General features: G+C 35.9%; 1 protein-coding gene across 1 annotated transcript in view; it reads left to right on the top strand.

The window, feature by feature from the left end:
• LOC116887978 overlaps positions 1 to 17,423 on the top strand; it is a 177,136-nt gene extending 159,713 nt beyond the window's left edge. The window contains 3 exon segments of the mRNA XM_032889416.1: positions 10,163 to 12,436; positions 12,439 to 12,614; positions 17,382 to 17,423. Of these exon segments, the coding sequence (XP_032745307.1) occupies positions 10,163 to 12,436; positions 12,439 to 12,614; positions 17,382 to 17,423 (2,492 nt within the window).
• The last annotated feature ends 257 nt before the right edge of the window (positions 17,424 to 17,680 follow it).

Raw genomic sequence — 17,680 nt, 5'->3', positions numbered from 1 at the left:
TTGGGAGAATTGGGTCCTGATGATGCCCCATGTATATTGGCTTCTGTTGCTTATGGTGTTGTGCTTGCCTCTCACCATCTGATTATTCCTAGTGTTTTCTGGTCTGGGTGACTCTGTTTGGAGTATGCCTCTTTTGTCCCTATGTTGCAGCAGGTGTCCTGGTAGGCCTGTGGCCCTGGCTGTAGCAGACCTCTTGTGGGGCCTGCCAACTGGAGGGTATTCAGAGGGGCAGAGAAGCTGCTGATTGTTGCCTTGGCTGCAGTAAATCTCCTGGGAGGCCTTCAGATGGTTGGGTCTTCAGAGGAGCAATCACATTGTTGTCCCGTGAGAAGCTGTTCTCTAGTGGGGTGCAAGTGTGGGGGGCGGTGTCAACGGACTGTGGTTTCTGTTTTCTTTTGTCCACACTCCAGGGAGGCTTTCAGTCTTTTGGGTCAGGTGCCCTGTGTGCCAGGGAACCCCTGGAAGTCTTCAGACTGTGGTGTCTTTTTCTCATTTTCCCTATGTACAGAGGAACTCCTGGGATACGATACCTTCAAGCTGTGGTGTCTTGGGTGCAGTGGATCTCCTGGGATGTCTCCGGTTTTGGTTTCAGATGCCTCCAGATGTGGTATCAAATGTTTTGAGTACATGGTTCTGGCATGCTTCAGGATATGATGTCACAGGTTCTGAGTGTAACAGGTCCTCCGGTATGTCTGAGGGTATAACCTCTTCCAGGGAGCAGGCTTGCTAGCAGTTTGTCCCAGCAGAAAGGACCAGGCAGAAAGGGGCCATTTGTGTTTTCTTTTTGTTTCTGCTTCCATTTTTAGATCTTAGACACTTTGTTTAATTCCTTTATTTGTTCAATTGTGTTTGGTTGTATTTCTTTAAGGGATTTGTTTTCTCTTTAAGGGTTTCTACCTGCTTACCTTCATTTTTCTGAATTTCTTTCAGTGTATTTACTTATATCCTGCTTAAAGGACCCTCTAATCTTCATGTTATAGGATTTTTTAGGTCAGCATTCTAGTTTTCAGGTATGTTTGTGTATCCAGGGCTTGTTGTAGTGGGAGAACTGGGTTCTGATGGTGTCAGAATATATTGGCTTCTGTTGTTTATAGACTTGTGCTTGCCTCTCACTATCTCGTTATCTCTGATGTTAACTGGCCTACGTATTTCTGTCCGGATCCTTCCTCCTGTATACCTGGATTGCCACAGGTCTCCTGGGAGGCCTGTTGCCCTGGCTGCAGCAGATCTCCTAGGAGGCCATCAGACTGTGAAGTCTTCAGAGAAGCAGACAAGCTGATTATTTGCCCAAGCAGAAGGTGCAGGAGTGAGAGTGGGTAGAGTTTGCTCAGGGGATAAGGGTTGGGGTAGAGATGGGTTCCAAGTCCACTTGGCTTCTCAGGGTTCCTAGCTGCTTTAGGTATTTGGGAGAGTCCCTTACCTGTGGCTTTAGCAGACCTCCTGAGAGGTCTTCAGACTATTGGGTCTTCAGAGGGGCAGGCAAGCTGATGATCTGCCTAGGTGGAAGACATAGGCAGGGAAGTGAGCATAGTTTGAGCAGGGGCTGTGGTTGTGGAGATGGGTCCTGAGTCCACTTGGCTCCTCGGGGTTCCCAGCTGCTATAGTTATTTGGGGTTTCCTTACCTATGGCCCTGCCTGTAGTAGACCTCCCTGCAGTCTTGCAGTCTGTAGGTTCTTCAGAGGAGCAGACACACTGATTGATGGTCTTCCCAGGCAGAAGACACAGGCCTGAATGTCATATTATTTTTATCACTTTATTAGCTTCATTTTAATTGAAAATATTTTTCTCCCAATTCAGAGCAGTAACTTTAGAATTTGCAGACTTAGCATTACAACTTCATAGAGGTCTAGAAATAAAACAAATGTACTAGCAGCTGCTTTAATGATTTCAGTGAAGACATGACTTAGTGCATTAGTTTATTTCTTTACCATAATTAGTATATAAAGCAAGTTATTGTATAAAGAAAAGGTTTTTGCAGCATTGTTCTGAAGGTGCAAATTGAAGGGACAGGTCCAGTGATAGCATTTTGTTTAGCAGAGTCCTATGTTTGTACAGAGAATCAAATAATAAGGAACATGGAGCACACAGTTAGCTATGTATTCTCTGGTTTCTCTTATAAAGCAATCAGTATTCAAATCAGCAGTATTCACTTTGAATATGTTTATTTAATATAATCACTTGCCAAAGATTCCATCTTCTCAATAATGTTTCCTTAAATTGGATGAGAACCTGTGCCCTGGAAATCCCTAACAAATATAGGTTCAGCCACCCACCTGTCCTCAATAAGCCTAATACCATAACCAAAGTAATAGTAAAGAGAAAACAAAGGAAATTTACTCAGTGTGACCAAATTGGAAAGTAGAGCAAATAAATCCACTGACACCTCCACCAAGACCTTAGTTGGAGTTTTGACATAAGGTTTAGTTTTCAACAGAGGGCAAGAGGTATACATAAACTAAGTCATGGTCAAGTTGTGGTCATGCCTATCATTGACTCAGTATTTTTTTAGTTCTATTCTGTTTTGTAATGAGTTCTGTCAAGCTATCATGTTAGTAGTATATGAAATTCCTTCCCTTTGTAGGATACAAGTTCTTCCTTTGGCTAGTAACAAGCTTAAGACACTTCTCTCCTTTGGAAAATTATGATTCTGTATGGTGTCTTGTTCACCAGTCAAGATAGCCATAGTGAAGGGCAAAAATTTTCCTTTAAAATGCCCATTTTCCCCAGGCATTCCAGATATATTTCCTATTTCTTTGTTTGAAAATATCATACATGTATATAATATTTCTTGATCATTTCCATTCACTCACACTAACACAGCCTCTCCTTAATTTCATTTCCTCTTTACAAATGTTTTATAACATACAATGCGTCCACTTAGCATATCACGTATGCACATAAGTATAGAATTATCCACTGACATATGTGCAACCTACCACTGGCCATCACTAACAGTGAAAAGTGAATTTTCCACTACCGTGTTCCACCATTGAACTTGTGATTTCCCTAGTCATGGGTTTTGAATGTGCTTACAGAACCAAACATAAATCCCCTCCTGTGGAGCAGGCCTCAATTCTAATCAAATAGTGATTTGTGACTCCATAAATAGCCTTGTCTTTAATATGCCAGTGGTCATATCTTGCCTAGTAAGTGAGTATTGTAGCACTGAGAGCACTGTATAATACCATTTATGTCTTTTCTCATCAAAGAGCCTGCATAACACTGTAGTATTGTGAATGCTAGGCTGGAGGGAGGTAGTTTCACAGTCAGTTCAAGAAATTATAAGATGTGGCAATCTAGTAATGGAAGGCAACTAAAAGCAAATATATACATATTTGCATACACATATAGACACACAGCAAAATGTGTGTATACACACACATATGCACACAAATATATATGTATATATATGTATATATATGTATATATATTCATATTCTTCATCGTTCTACTATCTCTCAGGGGATCAATGAGAGGGAAGTAACCCATGCCTGGCACTAAAATGTTCATTAAGCCCATATATTTGAGAAACAGTATTGTTCACCCATGTGGTACTTCTGGTTATACTCCTTTAAAAAATATTTTAAGTAGCTTACAAACTAGTGTAGTTTCATGAAGCTTCAGCATGTATCATTAATTTGTTTAAATACCACCTTTCCTCCTTTCTTCCACTCCTGCCGTTATCCCCACTTAAACTTTTGGTTTCCAATATTTCCTATTATTCTTTCATATCACATGTGATTGCTAATTGTATCTTTTATTTCAGTTGCTTGATCATAGTACTCATATAGCTTCTTCCCACACTTCATTTTTATGAATTTTTCCATTGCACTCTTATTTCCCAATCCCGTTTAGTTCACATCTTGCTTGAACCTTTCTGTCCCTAGTAGCCTTTCCTTTCCTTTCATCTATCTCCCCTAAATATGTCACACCATGGCCCATTTCTAGTGTTCTAGATTCCACTTGTACTCCAGGTTAAATACACAAAGTAAAGAGAAGGTCTTAATTTAATATATTCTTATAAAAAAGAAATATATCAATTTTTTTAAGCCTAGGTGACTCCCACTCAGTATAATTTCTTCTAAAATCATTCATTTACATGCACTCCTCATTGTTTTACTTTTATTTACATCTGAGTAATATTTCATTGTCTCTCTATATATACACCAAATTTTCACTCTATCCTTCAGTTTATGGGCATCTGTTTATCCAACTTCCTAACAATTGTGAATAGAGAAGCAAAATTTAATGTGGATTACAATTATCTTTGTATAAGCTATAAAGTCCTTTAAATATATGTCCAGAATGGTATAGTAAATATATCTACTTTTAGCTTTCTAAGAAAACTCCAGACTGACTTTTAAACTCCTATCAATATATAACGGTTCCCCTTCCCCACATCCATGCCAGCAGTTCTTACCATTTGTACAATTCTTATGATAGCTATTCTCTCGTGGGTATTCCTCGTTGTGAGAATTTTTTTCCCAGTTACCTGGTCCTTTAGAAATGAACTTGCTATTCTCAATGCCCCATGGCTCTTTACTTTCATCCACCACCTCTCTTTTCAGGGTTTCCTGAGCCCCAAAGGGAGGGACTTGATGAAGATACCCTATTTAGGGATAAGTGTTCCAATGTCTCTATTTCTGTATATTTTCTGGCTGTTGGTCTCTGTACTTATCTCACAGGTGCTGCAGGATGAAGCTTCTTTGATGATGGCTGAGGAAGGCACTGGTCTGTGATTATAGCATAGTGTTTTAAGGAGAAAATTTAATGCTATATTCTTTAGCAGAACACTAGTATTTGTTTTTTTCCCTAGATCATGGGTCTTAGGTTCTTAGCCACCCTAGCAACATTGGATATGGATTGAATTTCATGGAGTAGGCCTTAAATCAAATCAGGTATTGATTGGTAGTTCCCACAAGTTTTATGATATTATCATACCTACTGTATCTTACAAGCGGGTCATCATTGTAGATTGAAGGTTTTGTAGCTGGGTTGGTGTTTTCCTTTCTCTTGTAGTAGCAAGCAGAGTACCTTTCAGTACCATGGCATTAGTCCACAGGAGTGAGGGCTCTAGTTAGGCATCAACTTAACTTCTCCATACTCAGTTGAGTCAGTTATATGTTGTCTCTAGCAATAGGGCCTTACCATCTTTTTGTAGAAAACAGTCATATATCCTTGGCAATAGTCTTGTTTTTTTGAGGTTTCCAAAGGGACTTCTTGGGCTAACAGCTCTATTTAGATGTAACCAATTCCTGGTACTGGAAGCTTAATGTGATAATGAGTTGTCCAATTAGAACTTTGTCTCTCATTATTTGGCAGTTCCATGTAGATTGCCTTCATGTATGCATATATCTTAGGAAGCTTCTACTGTATTAGATATCCATATGACCCCTCGAATCGCCCTTAGTTTAGCAGTTCCTCCCTATATTCTCTTCTTTTTCCTTCTTCCCTCCCATCCTTGTTTGATCCTCCTGTTCAAGCGACACCCTCAACTTGACAATTCATAACTATTTCTGCTTCCTAGGTTAATGTATTCCTACACCCAGGCTTTTATTCTGTACAAAACCTCTGGAGTAATATAGATTATCGCTTGCTTGTCAATGACTTTAACAGCTAGCATCCATTATAAGTGAATACATAATATATTTGTCTTTCTGGGTCTGGGTTACCTCTCAGAATAATATTTTCTGGTTGTATACATTGACCTGTGTATTTATAGATATTATTTGCTGTATTTTCCTTTATTTATTTACTCATTCATTGATTCATTTTACATCATGATCACTGTATCCCCTTCTAATCCTCCCTAATAGAATGACTCCCCTATTCCATCCACTTCTCTTATGAGAGGATGGGGGCCATCCAGGTATCCCTCACCCTGGCACATCAAGTCCCTGTAGGACTAAGCATCCTCTCCCACTGAGGCCAAACAAGAAAGCCCAGTTTGGGGAGCATATTCCTCAGACAGGCAACAGCTTTAGGGAGAGCCCTAGCTCTAGTTGTTGAGGACCCACCTGAAGACAGAGTTGCACATCAGCTATATGTATGCAGGGGGCCTATGTCCAACCCTTGTATCCTCACTGATTGGTAGTTCAGTCTCTGAGAGCCACCAAGGGTCCAGGTTAATTGACCCTATTGGTCTTCTTATAGAGTTTCTATCCCCTTTGGGGCCTTCAATTATTCCTGCAACTCTTCCGTAATATTTCCCAAACTCTATCCAATGTTTGGCTGTGGGTCTCTACATATATTTAAGTCAGCTGCTAAGGGGAGCCTCTCAGAGGACAGTTATACTAGGCTCCTGTCTGCAAGGATAACAGAGATTCCTCCATTTTCATTGAATTCTAGAAATATTTTAATTTCCTTCTTTATTTCTTCCCTGACCCAGAGATCATCGAGTAGACAGTTATTCAGTTTCTTTGAGTCTTTAGCCTTTCTTGTGTTTCTATTATGGTTGAAGTCCAGCTTTAATCCATGGGGATACAAGCCGATGTTTCAATTTTTCTTGTATCAGTTGAGGCTTGTTTTATGGCATTCTATTTGGTCAGTTTTGGAGAAAGCACCATGAGGTGCTGAGAAGAAGGTATATTCTTTTGTTTTGGGGGTGAAATGTTCTGTAGATATCTGTTAAATCAATTTGTTTCATAACTTCTGTTAGTTTCACTGTGTTTCTATTTAGTATCTGTTTCAGGACCTGTTCCTTCATGAGAGTGAGGTATTGAAGTCTCCCACTATTATTGTGCGAGTTTCAATGCCTATTTTGAGCTTTAGTAAAATTTCTTTTAGGAATGTGGATGGCCTTGCATTTGGGCAATAGATGTTCAGAATTGAGGCTTCATCTTGGTGGATTTTTCCTTTGATGAGTATGAAATGTCCTTCACCTTCTGTCTTGATTAGTTTTGGTTGAAAGTAGTTTATTAGATAATAGCTTGTTTTTGTTTTTGTTTTCCTTTTTCTTCCTTAATTTTTTCCAGCCCTTTACTCTGAGATAATGTCTGTCTTATTGCTGAGGTATATTTTTTGTATGCAGCAGAATGAGGAATCCTGTTTTTGCATCAATTCTGTTAACCTGTCTTTTTATTGGGGAATTGAGTCCATTGATGTTGAGAGATATTACTGACCAGTGATTGTTAATTCCTTTTATTTTTATGTTGGTGTGTGTGATGTGCATGTGTGTGCTTTCCTTGTTCTTTGTGGTATGTTATTACTTATTCCTGTTATTTCTTGGGAGTAGCAATCCTCCTTGGGTTGGAGTTTTCCTTATAGTATTTTCTCTATGACAGAATTTGTGAATAGAGATTGTTTGAATTTGGATTTGTCTTAAAATACTTGTTTTCTCAATCTATGGTGATTCAGAGTTTTTCTGGGTATATTAGCCTAAGATGGCATCTGTGTTTTTTAGAGGTTGCAAGACATTTGTCCAGACCTTTCTGGCTTTTAAAGTCTCTATTGAGGTATTTCTGATATGCCTTCTTTGAATGTTACCTGGCCTTCTTCCATTCCTACTTTTACTATTCTTTATTTGTCCTGTCCATTTTGTGTTTTGATCATTATGTGTCAGGAGGATTTTCTTTTCTGGTCAAGTCTAGCTAGTATTCTACAAGCTTCTTGTATGTATGTAGGCATCTCCTGTCTTTAGATTGGGAGAAGTTTTCTTCTCTGATTTTGTTGAGAAGATTTTCTAGTCCTTGGAGCTGAGACTTTTCAAATTCTATTCTCACTGTTCTTAGGTTAGGGTTTTTTATGGTCCCAGATTTCCTGGATGTTTTGTATCAGGAAATTTTTAGATTTAACATTTTCTTTCACTGATGTATCAATTTATTTTATTGTATCCTCTATACCTAAGATTCAGTATTCTATCTCTTGTATTGTCTCGAGGATTCTTGTGTTTGTTGTTCCTGTTCTTTTCCCTAGGTTTTCCACCTCCATGACTCCCTCTGTTTGTCTTTACTTTATTGCTTCTATTTCTACTTTCAGAAATAGAACAGTTTTATTTCTTCAACTGTTTAATTGTATTTTTCTGTATTTTTGAGAGATTTGAGGGAATTCGTAGAGTCCACCTCAAATAGAAAGACCCCTAGGGTATCAAGTGCAGGAATGGGGTTGCCATCATACCGTCAAAAACTGTGACCCAGAATTGTTACTGTCTAAATGTACTAGAAGGACAAAAATGGAAAAGATTGACCAAGGGAAAGGTGGTCCAGTGACAGGCCCAACTTGGGACCCAGCTCAAGGGGAGGCTCCAAGGCCTGACAATATACTGATGCTTTGGTGTGCTTACAGAATAAAATGCTCTTAGGGAGGTAGAGGGTGGGAGGGGCTTCGGATGAAGAAGGGGAAAAAAGGGCAGGATCAGGTATGGGAGAAAATAGGGAAGATATACAGAGCATCAAGAATTCGAACAGAGGTGTGTGGCAATGGAGGAAGGTAAACTTGGGATCACCACCTGCGAATCCCAGTTGCCAGGGAAGCAAGAAGCTCCCATGACCCAACAGGGATGAGATTAGCTAAAATGCCCATCAGAGGGGAGGGAGAACCTGTAGAAACCATATCCAGAGGTTAGGCAAGGCCTCCTGTTGGGGGATGGGGCCACCCACTCAACTCCAAATTTTTAACCCAGAATGACTCCTGTCTAAAGGAAATGCAGGGACAAAGTGTGGAGCAGAGACTGAAGTAAAAGTCATCCAGAGACTACCTCACCTAGGGATCTATCTCATCTGCAAACACCAAACCCAGACACTGTTGCTGATACCAAATAGTGTTTGCTGTCAGGAGTCTGGTATGGCGGTCCCCTGAGAGGCAGATTTTGCTTTTGTTTGCTAGAGCCTGCCAAATACAGAGGCAGATGCTCACAGCCAACCATTGGACTGAGCACAGGGACTCCAATGGAAGTGTTAAAGGATTGAAGGAGCTGAAGGAATTTGCAACCCCATAAGAACAACAATATCAACCAACCAAATACCCCAGAGCTCCAAGGGACTAAACCAACAACCAAAGACTATACGTGGAGGGACCCATGGCTCTAGCTGCATATGTAGCAGAGGATGGCCTTGTCTGGCATCAGTAGGACGAGAGGCCATTGGTCCTGTGTAGGCTTGATGCCCCAACGTAGGGGAATGCTGTATGCATTAAATGCTTTCCTTACTGTTTTAAATTTTCTTCTATTTGCTATTTTGATTGTGTATCTTCGTATGGATTTCGTTTGACTTATATTTGCTTGATATGTCTTTATTTAGTTTTGTTGTATGATTTATATTAGATTTGTGTGACTTCATAGATCACTTTATTCCCTAGATTTAGGGAATTTTTATCCATATTTGTTCAAATAATAATTTTTCCTTGATCTCTATATATCCTTCTTCAGTTTTCTAAAATGCACATTTTTGTTGCTGTCTTACACCTTCCTTATAATTTCAACACTCTTTTTTTTTCTTTTTTCTTTTGCATCCATGTACATAGCTCCCGATTTTTTCAGGTTCTCTCTCCCTGCCGTTGGGCATTTTGGCTAATGTCATCTCCACTGGGTCCTGGGACCCTCTCCTATCCCTCGTGTCTGGAACTTTCTAGTGGTTCTCCTGTTTCCCACCACCACCACTAAATATTAATATTCATTCTCCTGATCCTCTGGACTTCTCTTCTATGTCTTCCCATACCTAATCCACCTGATCCTGCCTCTCCTTTTCCCCTCTTCTTCTCCTCTCCCACTCAAGTTCATTTCTCCCTCTGCCTCATATAATTATTTTGTTCCCCCTTCTAAGTGGGATTGAAGCATCAATCCTTTGGCCTTCCTTCTTGTTAAGCTTCCTGTGGTCTGTGAGTTTTATCGTGGGTTTGTAACGCCATAGTTTTATATTTCTCACATTGTTCTTTGAAATCTTATATAATGATTTCTGTTGTAAAGAGTAAGCTCTATCAACCTAAGAGAATGACTATCTGAAGTAAATGGCCATTTTTCATTTATATCTTGGAAGGATGAAAATGAAATTTAATTAAACAAAAATTTGAGTCATTGATTCCCCTTGAAAAATCAAATAGAATTCACCATAATACTTAGAAGGAAATTATATTTCGTTTGCACAGATTTCTACTATAATGTGAAAATTAAAGTTAGATTCACTATACTTTGCCTACTTTTGCTCTTACTATATTCTTCTCTCTTAGTTTCTAGAATTCAGCTAACAAGATACAAGAGTGAAGACAAAAATGTGAGATTCAAAGAGGCATCTTCAAGTCTCAGTACAAGCAACTCTCCACAAGAAAAGTTACAGAAGAAGCACAGCTATGGCTTTTCTCCAGACCCTCACACATTTACAGGTGAAAGGCATCCCAGAAAAGCTAGCCGGAAACTATCTGTCTATAAGCGCCATTGCAAGGAGTATAGATATTCCCATAGCTGCGAGAGTTTGAAGTATCAAATCAGTCCTATTCCTCTAAGTTTTGAGACTTGCACCTCTAAGGTATCATCATTTGCTGGCAATCCAACTTCTGAAAGTCCTAAGTCTGTCACAAGAAAGAAGACTCGAAGAAGTATTACATATTCTCCGGATGTGAAAACTCAAAAATGTACTAGATGTTTTGTGGAAATCAGTAACTCTTCTTCTCATAAATGCACTGCGAATTCTGATGATTCTGACTCCGACTCTCCATTACATGGCCAGATTTCATCATATTCTAAGTATTCTCTGCACTCTAAAACCACCAGACACTTCAAGACAGCTCGAAATCGCCCTTTATCCCGATCCCTGGATCCTCAGCATCCTGTGGTCACCCGCTGCTCTCTGCACGGAGAAGATTCTAAATATTCTATAGATTCCACCTCTTATTTACATTGTGAAAGTTGTTCAGCTCTCCAAAACATTAAGGGGTCTTCTGTTACACATACCATTTCTAAGAACACTAAAAAAATCATGGGCCAACATAGCACCCATGGCCACATGTCAGCACCTATAAGATTTCCTCAAAGTGAAAGCAGCAAGTTCAACCTTAGTACCCAACCTCAAAATAAGGATACTCCTGATGACAGTGACATTAGATTTATCAGTACTAGAAATATCAAAGGTGAGGCTAATGTTGAAGATAAACTTCCTTACAAAGATGAGACAGACCATGACGATGAGACCAATACTGAAGATGAAACAGATGATGAAACAGACACTGAAGATGAAGATGATACCAAAGATAAGAAAGATCCTAAAGATAAATCTGACCCTGATGGCAATGATCCCAAAGATGGCAACTCTGAGAATAATACGGATGGCAACAGTGGGTCTCATTCTAGTGGTTCTTCTGGACATATGGGTGAACCTGATTCCAGCAATGATGGTGACTCTAAATATGTAACTGATCACAAGAGTGAATCTGACCCTACCATTGATAATGCCAACAACAGTGACATTAACTTGAAATACAGCACTGATGATCTATATACCAACAATTTAGGCAATGCTTCAGATCTGGCAGAATATTTTGATCACCACAATAATGCTGATTTCAAGAGTAGCACAAATCCAGCCTCTGGAAACAAAACTAGAACTGTACTGGACTTTACTTCTGGTTCCATCAATGAGGACACAGGCCCTAGAAATACTACCGTACAAGAAAATATTGTTTATTCTGAGAATATTAGATTGCTTTCCAACAGTCATCAAAATAATGCCATTAAAACTGAGAGTGACCCAAGCAGTAACCCCAGCCCCCAAAACAGCTATGGGCTCCCTAAAGACCTTGAGTTTAACACTAATATCACAGCCAGTAATGCTACTAACAGTATTGCTAACCCTAACTATGGCACAAAACTTACTAGCACTGCTATTTACAGACATAGATCTGCCCTAAACTATTATTCAGATGTTAATGATGTCACAGGGTTTACATACGAAATAAGGTCAAGTTTTGTAGTCAACTCAAAGTATTTTGACAGAAAGAAATATGCTGTGAGACCTAGTTTTGCACTTAGCACTATCACTGCCATTGATAATAGTAACATTACCACCCGTACTACTGCCATTAGCTCTCAGTTTACTGCTGAAAAGATCTATGCTCTAGACACTGAATATTTCCCTAGATTGAGTCATTTCAGGAGTTTCAACATTATCATCAACCCAAATTATAATGATGAAAATATTCAGAATGTTAATAATTCTATTGTCATCATTAATAACAATCTACCTGCCACTGAATTAGAAACAAATTCCATATTATCTGTTCTTAAAACCATTTATAAAAATATCTCACATTTTATTGCTGGCACAAACTATCCTGATTTTTTTATTACCTCGGAATTTTATGAGCCCGTTGAGCTTGGTAGAGCTTATAAAGTTTTTGATAACCAAAATATTGGTGCTCCATTCCAAGTCTCTGCTGGATACATGGACTCTGATAATTCTAAGTATGCCACTGGGTCCATGGATGCCCTTGATGCCAAAGAATCTGGCTTTTAAAAGATTTTTCTAGGATCCAGAATACAATTGGCATCAAGCATCCTCCTTCTACTTTCAAGGTTCTTTCCAATCAAAATATTCCATCCCCTAGTTTTGATGTTATAGTAGAAGCTGAACTGCCAAATATTGTGAAGTTTGCTATATCATCAGGTGCTGTGAACCAGTTATTTAAGGTAAGTTTACTTAAGTATACTTTTCAAATTTATTCTCCATTTTTTGTAATTTTAATGTTAGTGTGTTGAACATAGTTTGAAATTATTTTATTTAGTTGATACATAAACTTTGGAATAGAGAAGATAAGTTATCCATTGTTACTTATTTGATACCTCAATATCAAGAGTATAATTTTCAATAGGAAATATCCAACTTCTATACATTTTATGACTAGAAAAATAGCATTGACTAGGCTATAATACATATTCCTACTTTTTTTGTAACAATGTTTGAATAGTTCATAAACATAAGCCTAGTCACAGGAAAGCTAGTAAATTTTTTATACATGTATCACCGACATGTACCCTTGTTTTAGTTATGTTCCTCTTCAGTGTTAGAGGAAATGTGAAGGGAGGGGTAGAGGAAAAGGACAGAAGAAAGGAAGACAAAAGAGATTGATCTAAATTAATCTTAAGTTTTATAAATGAAACCATTTAACCAAAACCAACCTTGAAAACATTCATGTTTTAAAAATGGGTATCTGAAGTAGCCATGACATTCTAAACTGAATTATTTTGAAATAATAATAGAACTTGAGTTATTTTGGTGACATATCAGAAACCAAAGTTTCCCACTAGTAGTTTTTCAACTTTAAATTTAAAACCTATTCATCTTATTTTTCTTTATAAAGGAAAATAATAGTCTGAATTATGTACATAAATTATGATTGCTATGGCATTTGGAAACCTATTTTTGACAATTGTAAAGTACTGTTAAGTTTTACAAAACTATGAAAACATTGTCAATTAGCATAATTAAATTTATATGCATTGAATTTTAGCCCTTTTATATATTAGACAAGGTAAATAAACTTAAATTTTATTTTAATATTTGTGTATAAACATTTTTCTCTCATTTGTTTTTCATAAAATAAGCAAATAAATATTATGATAAATTTAGAGTAGCACAGATTTAAATAGACAAAATAGAAGTACAAACTTACTTTCTTTGTGCTTTTACTATGATAGAGAACAATTTTATGTTTTTTTTTCCCCAAGAGACATGATCTTTCTAGAGACAGGAAGTATGGTTTCTATGTCTTCCTTATATAAACTTAAAGGTAATATTGGCTAGTTATAAATAATAAAAAGTGTATTCCTGAGATAAAATCTTTAAAATTAAAAGCTTGCCTTGTCTTTTCTATTTTTCAGTTATTTCTCTCAAGTAAATCTTTTCATTAGTATGAAAAATTTAAATATGTTTTATTCTTTTGGTATTTATGGCCAAATGAAAACATGTTTTTATTAAAGTTTACAAATTTTGATGAATGCAGTTATCATATTGTGTTTTATAATTAAAATCATTTCCTAACTAAGAATGACAAGAACAAATATGCCTACAAAATAGACTGTACTAACATAGAAAATAAATTTTTAATTGCAAGACCCTGATTTTTATCAAATAAAATAAAATATGACCTTTTAATGAACTATATCAAAACAAGTACTATACCTGGTAATATTTTTCTAATATTTATACCAGGACTAAACAACTAAAATACTTACAATCGATTATAGTATTTTCATTGGAGATGAAGATTTCACTGTAAATTATGAATAGCTTTAGAAACAATGCATTTTTATATGCCTTCCAAAACAAAGTATTATCCATAAGAATGAGTGATTGTCTTCCTTTAGACATTTGATGTTTCCATATTTACCTGATTTATACATCCATATTCATATTTGCCCATTCAAAACAATTATTAGGAGAACATGGCTGTTTTTTATTCATACAATTAATGAAATGAGAAAATCTCACTCTAAAGAACTCATTTTTCTACCAATCAGAAATGTACTAAAACAACCAATCAAGCTCTAGCATACATAGTTAAGCCACTTTCATTTTCTTATTCAATTGTTTAATAGACATTTAATATTTGACCAATACTGTAAACTTTAAAAAATGGTAACTAAGTGAAAAACATAGCAAATGACCGCTGAAGAACTCATACTAATTTTCATAAAAAAACAAGTAGACATTTGAAATAGCAGGTAAATAAAAACAAATTTAATAGTGGCTGAGTTTCCAGAGTAGCTGGCAATGCTGCCAATGTATTTAAGTTAGTTGAAGTGTATGTGTAGGTTATCATTTTGTGCTCCAAGTTTTAAAAATAACTAATGAGCTCTCAATTCCCAAAGTCATCTCTTTTATGGTAATGGTTAATTTTGTCTAAAGTAGAACTAATGCTATGTTACTGACTAGTATCACTTAAATTATCTAAAAGTTAGATTGTAAAATTGGAAGTAGTATTAATGCCACATCTGATGAAATTTGAATGACTTATAAGAACTTATTGGAACCATCCAGAGAAAGCCATTTCGTATTTTCAGTAGAATGTTTGAAATACAAAATGATAACATGGAGCAATTCAATATTTTCATATAATCTATTAAAATTAGAAACATAAATATGGCATAGGCATTACATTTAATAAATGTCTGCACATAACAAATGTGCTCTTATTATACTGCAGTTCATGTAATACCTTTAAAAGATGCTTCAGAAAATACATTATTAAAATTTATAAGTTTTTTATTAAGATAGAACAGATAAGGATTTTGCTTTGGAAGCACACACACACACACACACACACACACACACACATACACACACATGTATATTCAAACATATAATCAATGTAAAAAGGAAAATAATCTGAAGTGGACAAAAGTTGTAAGATTTGTACTCAAGTGCTATCTATAGTATAACAAGTCCACCATGGAGGGATATTTATAAGCTTAATTAGTGTGGTTAATAGATCTTAAAACAAATGTTAAATTTACACAGTCCAGAGAATGCAATGTCCTAAAAATAAAAGACTCAATACTTATATTTATTTTGACATAATCAATTTGTCCCCTCCTGGCTTTTTGCAAGTATGCTATATTTTCTCACAGTGGAAGATATATTTCTTAGAAATTTTCAGTCTGAAATAAAACCACAGATATTTTATTCAAAGATAAAGGCAACTTTCTCCAGGTCAGTTAATTGTTCAACTTCTTTACTAAGAGCACCATCAGTGTACCAGATATTCCCATAAAATAGCTATTTTATATGTCAATTTAATATATTTCCTATAACTAAAGTGCTTTGATGGTATCTCAGTATTCTAGTACTTATCAGATAAAGATTTTAATCTTCCATAATTTTTATAATGCTGAGTTATTGAACCAGGACCATGTTGTATTAGCAAGTGATTGACCATTTAACTACTCCTAAAACTAAGATGGGGACTTGAAAGTATTCAGTTGAGATATAGTAAGCTGAATTGTATTTTCCTTTTGATATATTTATAGATCTTGATCGAATATAAAATTATATGTAATATATAACACATAATATGTTATATATTATATATCCAAGATATATAGGATATATATATGTATGCATATGCATACACACATACATATAAGATATATACAATAATTCTGAGAGAAAACATGAGCAATTAGAAAAAGCTCCTTCAAAAATGAAAATCTTTTAATTATTCTCTAGGTAATGTGGTAGAAAATCATTATTAATCTTATACGAGATAATGTTGTTGTCTTTGATTCTAGTATTCCAGACTTAGAGGCAAGCAAATCTCTGTAAGTTCAGCATAGCCTTGTCTATATAGCAAGTTCCAGATAGTCTAGCTAAGGCTACAGAACAAAACTGTCTCAGAAAGAAAAATGGTTCAAATTTTGTTTTAAATTTCAGTCTATATTTTTGTGATGTGCAGTTTTCTTAGTGAAATACAAACCTACACAGACATAGGTGAGGAATCCAAAAGGAACCAGATGTTTCAAGTTCTAAGTAAGAATACATTTGTTACTGTTCCAGTGTATAGACAAATCAATGCCTGTGACCTTCCTTTAGGAAATTAAGAATCATCTTTATTATAGCACTAGAGCTACATTTCTTCATCTAATAAATTGTATATTACCATTAGAAACTTAACAGATAAATAAAATATATTCTTCATCTAATAAATTGTATATTACCATTAGAAACTTAACAGATAAATAAAATATATAACCATAGAAAGAAAAGTTGAGTTATGTTCCCTGAAATGTCTATTTCTAGACAATTATATAAGGTTCTCAACTGGAAACGACTAAAATTGTTAATTGTGAGAGTTTTATGCAAAGCTTCAGAAAAAATTCAATATTTAACTCCTTCAAAATATTCTCCAGTACAAATTATGAGTCATTTATGACATTATATAACAAAAGGTTTAGAAATCTATGATGAAATGAGAAGATATATAAAATTTGGGATTATTCAAGCATTTCTAACTACTTAAAATTATAAATATTCATATCACTATTATCCCCATTTTCCAAATGAGGGATTAAAAACATAGTATAATTAAGAAATGTTTCCATGGCTAAAAAGTTATAAAATGAAAGAGCCTATAATTAGCATATAGAGTTAATTTATGTATTAGATGTAACATGATTAAGGTAACAGTTCAAATATGGTAATCATAAAATTAATCCACTATAGTAAATATGGAGGTTATGAAGTAAACATCATTGTGGCCCATCTTAGTATTTTAAGAAATAGTATTATCCCTGCTATTGTGAGGTAATCATAGCAGTTTTTTTGGCCAAGGACTTGAACCTTTAAATAGTTGTGATATTTAACATATTCTATTAAGTAAACTAAAGTATTATAAGGAAATATATTTTATTTCACTATCACTTATAACTTCCTAGTTTCTTTTTATCCTATTGTTGCAGCTCAGACTCCAAACAGGTAGCAGACAAAATGTTGACCTTTGATTAATGAAAAGAATACCTTGTGATGGAAAAGACAAAAGCACAACCAAGAAGGTTCTGAGGATATGAGCAAATAACTTCAAAAGAGCTACAATGTTCCCTGAACAGTGTTTATTTTATGTTTATCCTTAGATATTCACCCCATTATATGTCCATGCTTCTATTGTCTATTGTGACTACAGATACTTCAAAGTACCATGTGACAATTACCCCATCCATATTAGTTACATGTGGCAGAGTATGGAATTAGGAAAAGGACA

This window comes from Rattus rattus, chromosome X, assembly GCF_011064425.1.
Source record: "Rattus rattus isolate New Zealand chromosome X, Rrattus_CSIRO_v1, whole genome shotgun sequence".
In the NCBI taxonomy this organism is placed as follows: Eukaryota; Metazoa; Chordata; class Mammalia; order Rodentia; family Muridae; genus Rattus; species Rattus rattus.
Note: the sequence above shows the minus strand (reverse complement) of the source record. Positions and strands in the feature narration are given on the sequence as shown.